Below are 13,545 nucleotides of genomic sequence, written 5' to 3'. Positions count from 1 at the left end.
ACAGTTTCGCGTCTGGTGGCAAACGACATGCAATGTATCACTTTGGTGACTCGAGGGGTGAATTGGAATGGACATACCGACCACCCTTCTTTCACCTTGCCCGCCTTAACCATTTTGTTGGCCGCCTCTGTCGGCAAACGTATCGCTGCTACTTGTGTATCACCATACGCTCTCCTAAGCCGAATTGTCATCTGCCCTTCCCCCATCTTGCATCGTTTTTTTTTTCTTCTTTATTAAAGAGGCTTTCAGCTCTTGACTGGTTCACCTCTCGATCTTGCATTGTGAGGCCAGTGCATCCCTCAGTTTGTCTACCGTCATGATCTCGTCCAGGTCACTGCACTAGATCACTGCCTCCTGAGTTAGAGCTCTTAAGTTCCCTTCACTGCCCAATGAATTGGTAACGAGCTCCTGGAAGGCCGAGCTCTTGATCGTAGGATCCTTCTTGGCCTCGAACAGCAACTCCCCGTTCTGGGTACGCCTAGTCATCACCACTTTTTCAAGTATTTTAGCTCCGGGTCCTCTCTAGGGGAACTGGGGGTAGGACGCCCACGTTAAGGAAAATGCCATTTTTATCAATGAAAACCACAATTTCAGCCAGTTTTCATCAGCGCATACTAAAGAACAGCATATCTGCGACTGACTTCCGATGACAGATATCTAATTGTACATTTTATTGCACAGAAATTTGATTTTTTAAAAGCACCCGAAAAATATTGATTTTGAAACCATGCGGGGTGAGATGCGCCAGTGGATGGGTTAAAACGCGCATGTGTTTATCGTACTGATTTTCATTTTAATTGCCTACATTAAGGCAATTAACCGAATGTTTCAGCTGTTTCGGTCATACGAAATGAGCATGGGCGTACTGCCCCACACCGACCTCAGAAGTTTGAAGGCCAATCAAATCGTTTTAAGACCAATTTTGACGACGATTTCGTGTGGAACATAAAGAACACGAGTAAGCAGCATGGCTCATGGCTCAATTTTCAATTTACCAATGAATAACAGCGATAGAAAGACTAAATTTCACCGAGCTAGAATTGCATCAAAACACGCAAAAATCATTTGTTCGAGTTTTTCATGTGTAACTAGAGAAAAATCATGAAATATATGTATCCAATGGCAATATTTTTCATTGATTCATCGTATAGACTATTTAAAATAATCACAATGGGGATAGGGTAACCGGCGGTAATGTTGGCCCTGGATGTAACATTGGCTCATCACGCAAATAATTCAATATTTCAGCGATAATACGTCGATTTGTAGGGAGATATTAACCACTGCTTCTTTAGAAAAGTGTATCAAACATATATCTGCTTCATAACTCTAGATTTATACACTTCTTAAACTATTAAAAGCAATTATCTTGCGTGAAAAATCACTTTGACTCGGTTTTTTAGCAGCCATGTTTCGTTGACTTATGCAGGCTGGCTGTGCTAGAGTTTTTCTTTTGCCCAATAAAAGAGTTTTCTGAATGAACATACCTGCTTTCGCACATCAGATGAATGGATAACAACCACACTATGTCAGCTATCATTTTTATTTCACAATTTCCATTAGTATAGCGACATAATTAACCAAAACTTTTTTGGACAATACTGGGGGCACCCGTAGCCAAATGGTGGCATGCGCTTTCGATTTGTAGCACCACGTTAGTATAGGTGAAACTATAAAATCAAAACATTCTCTCCAATAACCCGTGCTGGAGAAAATAACCTAATGCTTGCGATTAGGTTGCTAACAATTTTTGTAAAAACAGGTTAATCCACTCAGCGGTCAAGTTTCATTCGCAAATTACATAACGCTAAACTCAACCCACACCAAGCCTCTAGTAATGCTTCATGTATGGTAGGGTTCTGAAATTTATAAAGTCCTTAACGCTCAGACAAGTACCTTCCCACAACCTAAAACGTCATTTAGTTTGTAAATGGGCCCTCATGATGCTTTTCTCGAATCACGATATAATCGCTTTCATTCGCAGAACATACCAAAAATAATTGCCTACCTTACGGCTTCCATACACGATTCAAGCATCAACCTTTCGTGGTTCGATACACCATTTTCTTCATAATTTTGCAAATAAATGATTCAATTAGTGTAAGAATGTTTAGTTTTATCATCTTTCGCACGAATCCAACAAACATTTTCTCATTTGATAATGGAAAGATACAATGGATTGTATGTTTTGAGGCATTCCACGGGGGCATGTCAGTCGATCCTGAGCGACCATTTCGAAAATATTTGAAACTCTGCACAGTTTTTCAATTTCATCTAAATCGTCATTTTTCGATATCAAATCTTCATATTGAGTCACGACTAACTTTTCAAAAGGGTGTATGTGAAAATGGTTCAAAAATATTTAAAAAGCTGCACAGCAAAAACGGAATGTTCGATTGTTATGATTTTTTCAGCAAAGTTAGACAACTAAATGGTGATTCTTAAGAAAATGTGGATAGTAGATAGTTTTTTGCCTTTAAAAATATCATTTTTGTCACAAAAACTCAAATATCTCAAAACCCTATCTTTTTTCGAACGTAATTTTTTTAGGGAAAACGGTCCATTATATTAGCTATCTACCATAAAAATTTGGTGATGGTAAACTAATAAACAAAAAAGTTATGACATTTCAAACATTTCACAATTTTCACATTTAGTAAAAAAAAATTTTTTTTCTGTGTAAGTTATTTCGAGAATTGCAGTTTGATGCAGATTTTATTGTTAAGGGACGTGATTTAAACAAGTTGTTTTCATGATATTTTGATTAAATTATTCATAGCATCTATAAGAAACTTAGACACGATCCAGTGTTGTGATCAAAAGTATTGATAGTGTCATAATTTTCATTGCACGTGACTGGCGAAAAATTCTTTTAATAGTGTTGAAACCTGTTGATAATAACGTTGATAGAAACATATCAGAAATGTTATTTTTAAGACAAAAGCTGCAAAATCAAAGATTTATATACACGTGTACGTCTATAGTTTACCTGCAAAAAATATACCTCTTAGAGAATAGACTTTATGATCGGGAGGAAACGGGTATCTTCAACAACAACAAATGCATGATAGGTACATACCATGACAATGCTCACGAAAAAGCAAAAAATTACTACTACTAAGGTTGTTAAAGATCTTATAGTAATTTTTTTCTTCAGTCAAGCAAATGACACCAAACTAGTCAGTAAAAACTTAAAAGTGATTTTGTTTATTGAAATATTACGAACAACATGAGTAGCCGCTTTCTCAACTGTTGTAGGCCGTTTGATGGGAAAAAGTGTTCAAAAGAGTTACGAAATCTCACCGAAAGCACCATAGATAAACTGAAAGCGACTGGTTATGCTCCAATGTCCACATTGAATACAAATTTACGCATTTGCACGTCCTGCCGTCTAAACGTTGACAAAAGAGCAATCTGTATATCATCGGTTGAGCGGAGCGCAGGAAGTTCGAAAACGACAGCAACTGAGGAATTGCCAGATGTATCGACAACAACTGAGGAATTACCAGAAGTATTAAGTGCTGAGAGCCTTGCCACCGTACCATCAGCGAAATCTGTTTCAACAAATCAATCGGAAGATGAGTGTATCCAAAAGGTCAACATCGAACGCTTTAACGAGGGCATAGCTGGGATAAAAGTGACTCCGATTAAATGGAGAAGATGGACTACGTTTATTACCCGGAGAAAAATACCGTGACATAAACGAAGCTGTACGAAGAAACCTCTTCAAATTAGGACCTGATGATGTGGAAAATACAGACTACGATGAGGTAATTATAAATATGAAGGAAAGGTTCTCGAATGCAGCCACGACAAGGAAAGAAAAATTATTGATTTTGTCGATGCTGCCAAGTTCGTGGTCTATTCAGGATGCCATTGATGAGTTCAAAACCAATAGAAATACAGTAAAAGAGGCAAAACAATTGAAGAATAACTGTCTTTCAACCAAAAATACTAGGTCTAGTACTGCATTAACAGATGAGACAAAAGAAATAGTAGTTCAATATTTTGAAGATGATGAAGTAAGTGGAGCTATGCCTGGTCAAAAGATTATGTATCAGTAAAAAGATGGAAAGCGTCAAGCAATCCAAAAACGATTAATGATGACGACTTTGAAAGAAGCGTACACACGCTTCAAGGAAATTCACGATAATATTAAAATAGGTTTTCCTCATTTGCAAGCCTTCGGCCAAGGCAATGTAAGCTTCTTTCCAATTCAGGAACACATAATGTGTGTGTGCACAACCCATGAGAATATTAATCTTATTTTACATAGTTTGAAAAGAATCAATTTAACAAAGGATATTAAAATGTTAACTGGTAGTCTTTTGTGTGAAAATACAACATCAAATTGCTATCTACGATCTTGTTCGGATTGTCCAGATTCTTCATCATTGGAAAATACTTTATTCGCTGAGTTTGAAGAAAAATATATTGATCAGTTATCATTTGAGCAATGGGTGACCACGGATAGGTGTGACATAGAAACTATTGTAAAACCTGTAGATGAGTTTGTGTCATATTTTTGCTTGAAATTAGAAAGTTTAATCCCTCACGATTTCATTAAAACAGAACAATCCAGCTTTTTAAAAATACGAAAAATACATTACAAAATGGTGAATTTTTAGTCATTTGTGATTTTTCTGAAAATTACAGCTTTGTATTGCAAGATGAAGTGCAGTCCCATCACTGGAACGTACAACAAGCTACAATTCATCCATTCGTTATTTATTTTAATGGAAGTACGCAAATTGAACACTTAAGTTTTATTATAATTTCCGAAGATTTAAGACACGATTCAGTATCCGTAAACTTGTTCATTGAAAAATGATTAACTTTTTACGCGTTGATAAGCATAAAGAAGTAAAAAGATATATTTCATGTCTGATGGAGCAGCGTCGCAGTACAAAAATCGTAAGAATTTTTCGAGCCTATGTCAATTTAAATCAATGTACGGAATTGATACAGAATGGCATTTTTTTGCTACATCACATGGCAAAGGTCCTTGTGATGCTATTGGAGGAACAATAAAACGCATGGCCACAAGAGCAAGTTTAGCCAAAGAACGTGAGCATCCATTTAAAACTGCGAAAGAACTTTTTGATTGGGCAAATCGTAGAAAAGAAAAAGATTTAACCAAATTATCATTTTGTTTTACTACTACTGAAGAGTACGAAATAAAGGCTTCAGAGCTCAGCGAGCAATTTAATAACGCGAAAACGATCCAAGGAACCCAAAAATTTCACTGTTTCATTCCATTGTCGGAAAATAAAATTAAAGCAAAACTATACTCAAACTGTGCTGATAATAATTCAAAAGTGTTCGATATTTTAAAAAATTGAATAAAAATAAATAAAAAATAAGTATTAATAAACTGTTTTCATGATATCATAACCCATACCAAAATTCAAACCCAAAACTCTTAGAGTTTCTATAACAACATTGTGTAACTGCCACATTTAATTTAATACTTAGGATAATATTAATTCATTTTATTTATTTATACATATAATATTTATACATATAATATACATAATATCGATGAATACATAAATATGGAATATCATACAAACAACTTGTTTAACTCACGCAAGGCCCTTAACAATAAAATCAGCATCAAACTGCGATTCTTGAAAAAAAATACAAGGAAATTTTTTTGTTTACTATATGTGAAAATTGTGAAATGTTTGAAATGTCATAACTTTTTGTTTATTAGTTTACCATCACCAAATTTTTATGGTAGATAGCTAATATAATGGACCGTTTTCCTAAAAATTACGTTCGAAAAAAGATAGGGTTTTGAGATATTTGAGTTTTGTGACAAAATGATATTTTAAAGGCAAAAAATTTTTTTACTGTGCACATTTTCTTAAGAATCACCATTTAGTTGTCTAACTTTGCTGAAAAAATCATAACAATCGAACATTCCGTTTTTGCTGTGCAGCTTTTTAAATATTTTTGAACCATTTTCACATACACCCTTTTGAAAAGTTAGTCGTGACTCAATATGAAGATTTGATATCGAAAAATGACGATTTAGATGAAATTGAAAAACTGTGCAAAGTTTCAACTCAATAGAAAATCATGAATTAAAAATTTTCTTAAATTTTGATGCTGTTGCTTGGAATCGCTCTTTTATTAAATAAACTTTCAACGTCATTTCATGTGCATAATTTCAAGTCAAATTACTTGACAAATACCTTCATCATAATTTAGATTTATTATTGCTTGCAAAAAGTATTTTGATCTGTAAAATGATACCGAAAAAGTATTTTTTCAACAGCTGATCGATATAGAGAGGAGTGGAATCAAACGCACGTACCAATCATGAAACTTCAATGCAGGCAGAGTTAAAAACAAGCATCCAATAATTGTATTTATGAATAATTGTGTAATAATATCAGGTAGTTGGCACAGTTATAACTGTTTATGCACAGTACAAAGCAAGGAATTGCCTTGAATAAGTTTTACAATTGGCTTTCTTCAGTAGTGCGTTATGCATCATCCCCACCTAAAGCATTGTTGACGTTTTGGAAAAAAGTTTCTTTGATAGTATCGCGAGAGCGAGAGCAACACAGCTGCCATGGTTTTAACTAGCAGTAAATATCAAAATTATGCGGCAGCCAATAATTAACGTATGCAATTTGTTTGAAGGCAAAACATGAGGGCTAGAACATGTAGCCTTTTTGCAATTGCAGTTTTTAATACAGTTTTCATTTTTCTAAACTTCTTCACTTGCAAATATGGTAAATATTTGGGAAAAAATGATTCATATAACAGTATTTTCGTTAGCATGTCCTTGGTAAGCGTGCTATTGGGGGAATCTGAAACGCACTCTCACAATCAGTGTGGTAGTTTTTTACATGCAACCAATTAGAATTCACGCTCAATAAGATGATTTGATTTTCTCTATTTGTTTGCATGCTGCCTTTATTCAACGCAAGCAAAATGACTGGCACTATAAACAGCAACCCGTCTTTATCTCTCGTATGTTCGAAATCAACAATCAGTCGTCCCAAGTGGGCTGAAAAATTATCCACCTGATAGGGACAAGGATGCCGACGTTTTGTCCATTTCTCTCGAGACTTTCGCTGGTTTTAATGAGATATTGCGGACATTCATCGTCGTTTTTTGCTATTTGGCGTCAAAACCAAATGTAAGCAAGCCGGCTGGTGGAATAATTCTGGTTGGAAATGCAATATATGAAGATTTATAACGATAAATGTGCTCAACCGTAGCATAATGGGCCAAGGTTTGAGCCGTTACCCCTATTTAACCTTATTCAGGGGTGGCGCGTTTTAACCCCTATGGGCGTGTTACCCCCACTTCCCCTACTTCCTCAGGATCGCTACGTACGACATTTAATCGCTCGCTTCAACGATCAGGGCGTCATTCTTGCCGTTCTGACTTTTCCTAAAAATTTATTTACATACCTATCCGAAAATCCGAATATTCAACCACATTCGTTTGCATTTCCACAAAAAATACCGAAAATTCGTCTGAGTACTTAAATTCGTCTGAATGTCCATTGAAATTTCGTCTAATTATCCACCATAAAATCACATTAAAAGATCTGCCCAAATTCGTCCTAATGTACACCAGAAATCAATATCGAAAATGCATCCGCAATTCGTCTAATTTTCCTTGAATGTTTTTCTTATTTTCCGCCGAAAATTCAACTGAATTTGACTTAAATTTAAAAAGAAAAATCGGCCTAATTTTCACTGGAAATTGATGTCTGAGTTTCGCTTGGAGTTTGTCTGAACATTCACCGAAAATTGAAATTTCCATTGGATCTTTTCTGACTGAATTTTAATTCAAAATTATTTTTATTTTCGCCAAAAATTGTCTTAAATTTTCACAAGAAACTCTTTGAAAGTTCCACCGGAATTTCAGAATTTTTACAGCAGCTGTTTCGAATAAATAAAAATATTTAAGTACAAATTACTATACGATTAAATTTCTCTTCCTTCCAGACCCCAAGCTGAATCACCAGAATCTGCGGCGCAAACGATCTCTGAACAACAACTACGATCTGGTGTATATCCGGTTCGATATACCCACCAGAAACGCTTCCACCGGTGAAATGAACGGCCTAAATTCGCCTTCCATATTCAACAGTCCGTCCAGCCAGCATCATCACCATCACCAGCGGCACCACCAGCAGTCCCAGTCGGAGCTTCCGCCAATCTCACCGGAGAACATTGAAGAATCATCACTAAACATAATGTTAACCAGAAGACCAAACAGCGAGCACAGCACAAATACGAACAGTAAACATCAACAAGCGTCACCGGCCGTGGGGGCCATCGTCGAGGATCATCCTCCACCCCAGCATCGGCGGCGCGCGGGAAGGATCAAATTCAAACACAACAACGCGCTTGGGGCCGGTGCTGGTGTGGGAGGCGGCTCGGCAGACGGTGGCAACACCGGGCACCACCGATCGGGAAAAAGCGTCAATTTACACATCTACCAACTGGTTGAACCCTACGAACGACACTGGCTCACATCGAGGACGATAGGGGTGGCGGAACTTGCGCTCAATGACAAAAAATGGTTTCAATTACCATTGGATGAGGCCGTGCGCACGTGGCTCGATGGATCACGGAAGAATCTCGGACTGGAAATTTACTGCGAGAACTGCTACAACAATGGTATTTTCGTTATTCACGATTCATCGCCGTTTTTCAACAGCTACGAAGAAACTCCCGTTCTCAACGTAGTTGGAAAGCTCATACAACGGGAAAAGCGTTCCAAGGTACACCAGCGTTACAAACCAACCATGCGGGACTATCTCTCACCGCCCAAACTAACATCGTGCAGTCCGAACAACAAACGCTGCTGTCGCCATCCACTTCTGGTGGATCTCCGAGACATCGAAGGATTCGAATACATCATCCAGCCCAAGCTTTTTGACGCGGGCTTCTGTCGCGGTCGTTGCCCATCGAAGTTCAACCCTGCCAGTCACCACGCCCTGATCCAAAGCTTGCTGCACGAACATTACAAGTACGACGTCCCGAAACCATGCTGTGCGCCGTCCCGAATGGATCATATCGACGTTCTGCATGCCGACCCGAAGAACCCTCAGCGACTGAAGGTGACCACCTGGAGCAACATGCGAGTCATCGAGTGCGCCTGCTCGTGATTCTTCCGCGGCTCCAACGAGGACGACCAGGTTTTGCATTTATTCTGGGTTATGAACCAAAACAGAACGAACCACCAGAAAACCGATAGTATTATTTATCATCAGCGACACATAGAATTTACTAGAAACGCAATTCAGCCATCGAAAGCCAAACTCATAGAAAACAAACAGAAGCAAATCGAAGCTATGCCGCGATCTTTCCGATATGTTTTAGGATCCAGTCACAGAAGGGTGCAAACGCTGAGAGCTCCCTGAATGTAGTCTAGCTGTTAATTCTTGCATCTGAAGTATTTATAAATTTATTTATTTACTAGAAATCGTTAAGTTCACGAAACTCGAAAACTCAGCCACCATGCCAAAGGATACAAATAATACAGATTAATTGGCTGACTTAGGATAAAACGTATTTCCGACAAAAGTGTGCATCAAAGCATTTTAATCATTAGTAATAGGGGAAGAAACCCTCTAATGCTGTTTTGTAAATAGTGCGAACCGACCCCATTACCAACGTGTACAATTTTAATTTATTGACCCTTCCGTATTTTATAGATCGTTCTCGTATTTCCTAAGTGATGTTTGTAGAGCATTCATATTTATGTCCAGTAACTGTAATAAAGCTATATTTTGTACCTTTTTGACGATGCAAAACAAAACGAAATGGTAACTATACTTATTATGTCATCATGCCATCCCAAGTATTTAACAAATATGAGAAAAAGTTTAAATAAACACTGTTTGTAGGTCTAGACCAAATCTAGAAAAGAAAATAGTGTGAGCGTAGTTTTTCGATTTTTAATCAAATCTAGTATATCCGAATATCTTTGTAATAAGTGCTCTGAATGCTTGGAATCCTGGTTGGTTGCGGCCTAGTTAAACCTAGGGCCGAGCGTATTGTAGAGCTTCATCTTTGTCACGTTGCTCCAGCATTCTAGCAACTAATCTAAGTTACCATTCCACTGGGTATTGGGCCATCAGGCCGAACGGTCATTAGGCCGAATAAGAAGTAAGAAGTGGAAAAAAAGAAATGAGAAGTGTTAGAAATTCTTTTGCTGGGGACTATTTTGTCTCACCCTCAGATCTCAGGGTCATATTATTGATAGCTCTTTTGAAGAAATTGGAGGGAGGGCGTTTGGAAATACTTCCCTAAACAAGCCGAAGTGGACGAGACAAAAGCAAGTGAAATGGAATAGTCCATAGAAATAAATTGTCTAACTAGGGTGATTACCCAACAAACATTGGAAGCTAATGGAGCGTTTATTCAACTAAAAATAGCTTTCTTCAGCTAGAAAACTAGCTTATTCAGCTAAAATTGTTTGTTGGGTATACATTAAAGATTCATTTTTAATTCGGATTTGTTTCCGGCAATGGTTTTATAAAATATTCATGGTAGGATAAGGAAATTTGCACTTTACCGTGACACTGCCGGGAAGTTGTATGCTTGCGACGGGCCGGTGATCTGCGACGGGGTGACGGCCTATGGTCTGCGGTGAAGCGGCCTATCAGTTATTGGCTTCACTAGTTGGAATTGTCGGTGATCGGGTCCGATGACCTCACGGTCCCTCCGGCGGCCGGGCCGGCAATTTGGGTATTTCATCTTCACGAAGCGCAGAGGCGCGCCACTGCCAACACGTTTTCCTCGGCAATGCAGGTCGAAACAAGATGGCGTATCACAGAGGCCGCGATGAGGATTTCTCTGGCTATTCTTGGCTGTGGCCAAATGATGCTCGGAATGCACACTTCCACCACTAGTATCCACTTATCCCGGGGTGTTTGCAATCGGCTGTCCACCGGCCGCATAACTCGAGAACGACTGGATGGATTTTCTTCATTCTTTCAGCAGTTACGTTCGTTATAGTTTCCGATGGGTTTATATGATATTTTCTCACGCGAAAATAATTAGTTAAGTTGAGTAAATCGTAAAAATCTCAAATACAGATTAGTATGGAAATTTCGTATGGGTAGTTCACAACGCGCATTTTCGCCTACTAGGGTAACCGTACCCTTTGTGGAGGTAGCACCAATAGTGGAGGTAGTGGGGTTTTAATGAGATTTATGGTAAATCTTGTTAAATGCAACTTATCCAAAGATTTCGCTTGAAAAACTATTGAAAACAATGATTTTCCTTAATTAAATCGACTCCCTTGCACCCATAGTGGTGCAACTGTACCAATAGTGGCTAGTTAGGTATAAATTTATGATAATAGTTTATCAACCCGAGGAAAGACTTCAATTCTGACTCATTCTTTGGCGCAAGTGCTATCTCTATTGTTGACATTTTGTCAGGGCAAGGCATAACACCTTTCCCGCTTATAACATGTCCCAAGTGGGTGAGCTATGTATCAAAAAATTTACATTTATCAAAATTAACGTGTAGAAATTTTGGCTATCTCAGTCTTTAAAACCATTAAACGATTAGCGTTTTACTCTGCCCGACGTTTCGGCCATCGGATGTGGTCTTTTTCAAGGGAAAAATTGGTCAATCGTTTTTGTCCTAATTTACATGTCGTTCTGGGTGTCGTATGGTCATAGTATTGGCACAGACAAACAGACATAACACTCATCAAATTTCCATCGTTCACTAAATTACTAGTCAATTCAAATAACCATTAGTTGGCCAATCGATCACTCATGGCGCGCGCATCGGATTTGCTCTAGTTTGACGTTTGCTCATTACTGCCATCTGGTTCGTGATTTGCCCAACTAACTGAAATCTCGCTTAACTTTTCAAAAGGACCTAAGTAACATTTTTTTCATGAATTAATTTGAATAGCGCAATCAACAGAACAACATGAAAGCTTTTGATTGCAGTACTCAAATTAATTCATGAAAAAATGTTACTTAGGTCCTTTTGAAAAGTTAAGCGAGAAATCACCAGATGTCGTTAGTATTTGAACGACGATGAATTTGATGAGTGAATGTTCAATGTGTTATGTCTGTTTGTCTGTGGTACTGGCTTTTTTGCGGTGGGTTTGTTATACAATTTGATATTTTATCAACGGTCACAGTACTCGACATAACAACGAAAAAAACAAAAACAGTTTCAAAACAGTCGTTGTTATGTCGAGTACTGTGACCGTTGATAAAATATCAAATTGTATAACAAACCCACCGCAAAAAAGCCAATACTATGACCATACGACACCCAGAACGACATGTAAATTAGGACAAAAACGATTGACCAATTTTTCCCTTGAAAAAGGCCACATCCAATGGCCGAAACGTCGGGCAGAGTAAAACGCTAATCGTTTAATGGTTTTAAAGACTGAGATAGCCAAAATTTCTACATAAAAACTATTTCCAGTCGTTTCCAATACCATATCAAAATTAACTTTAATATTAGCATTTGCTAAACGTCCCAATACAATTAAAAGCTTATTTTTGCATTCTTCAACTGTCTTTCCGGTAATTAGAACATCATCTAGGTAACATGATACATTCTCAATTCCTTCTACTATTTTATCCATTAGGACTTGTTGAAAAATTGATGCACTAGAAGATGCTCCTTGTGGCAATCTATTATACTTGTATAAACCTTTCATGACCACATATTTCTTGGACCTTTCCGTCAATTCAAGTTGAGTGTAAGCTCCCTCAAGATCAAGAGCACAAAATATGTTACGCCCAGATAATTTTGCAAAAATATCTTGAGCTGATGGTAAAGGGTACGAATTTGGCATAATAGATTTGTTTATCGATACTTTACAGTCGATAACTACTCTTATATCGTCATTTTTCTCAATCACAATAACAATTGGTGAAGCCCACTCGCTCGTGTCAATCCAGGTAATAACCTTTTCCTTCTCCAGCTTATCTAAATAATTTGAAACTTTGTCCTTCAATCTGTAAGGAACATCGTAGGCCTTTTTAAAGATAGGCGTTTCATCTTTTATCACAAGTTCTGCTTTGAATCCTTTAATTGGTTGGGAGAAATTCTTTGTAAATACATTTGTAAATCTTTTTTGTAATTCTTCAATAGCCAATTTGCTACAATCATTACTCAAACTGTTGATGTGCAACGAATTGGTAAAATATTCTCTCCAATTTGATACTTAGTGAAACTTTGTGGAAACCGGTTGAGAACCCCTGTAACGGTTTTACCATAGGAGCAGTGGTCCTCAACACGGTTTCACTTCAGGGTCGTTTTCCAACTCGATTCTCCCGGATATTTCTTCTACTAATTGGTGGCAAGGCGGAAGATACAAAACAAAATGGCGGAAACAAGATTTTCTTTACGGACAAAATTTAATGATAGACAAACAGTTAGGGTTTAGTAGGCCATACAGTTTTATTAAAGCTAATTTCAACGATTTCACTTTAGGTTTTTATTTCATTAAATTTTCTTCATAGGGAGCTCACCGTTGCGGCCGATGCAGGAACCGTTGGCATGCTTGCAGGTTGAT

The 13,545-nt window shown here is 37.7% G+C and overlaps 1 protein-coding gene across 5 annotated transcripts in view; it reads left to right on the top strand.

Annotated features, from left to right (window-relative positions):
- LOC134225007 (uncharacterized) overlaps positions 1-9,913 on the top strand; it is a 161,006-nt gene extending 151,093 nt beyond the window's left edge. For all 5 annotated transcript variants that reach the window (XM_062704737.1, XM_062704736.1, XM_062704734.1 and 2 more), the window contains exon 4: positions 7,977-9,913. In XM_062704737.1, coding sequence (XP_062560721.1) covers positions 7,977-9,145 — 1,169 coding nt within the window. In that variant the 3' untranslated portion in view covers positions 9,146-9,913. The remainder of the gene's footprint in view (positions 1-7,976) is intronic.
- Positions 9,914-13,545: the final 3,632 nt, after the last annotated feature.

Source organism: Armigeres subalbatus, chromosome 3 (genome assembly GCF_024139115.2).
Source record: "Armigeres subalbatus isolate Guangzhou_Male chromosome 3, GZ_Asu_2, whole genome shotgun sequence".
Classification (NCBI taxonomy): Eukaryota; Metazoa; Arthropoda; class Insecta; order Diptera; family Culicidae; genus Armigeres; species Armigeres subalbatus.
Note: the sequence above shows the minus strand (reverse complement) of the source record. Positions and strands in the feature narration are given on the sequence as shown.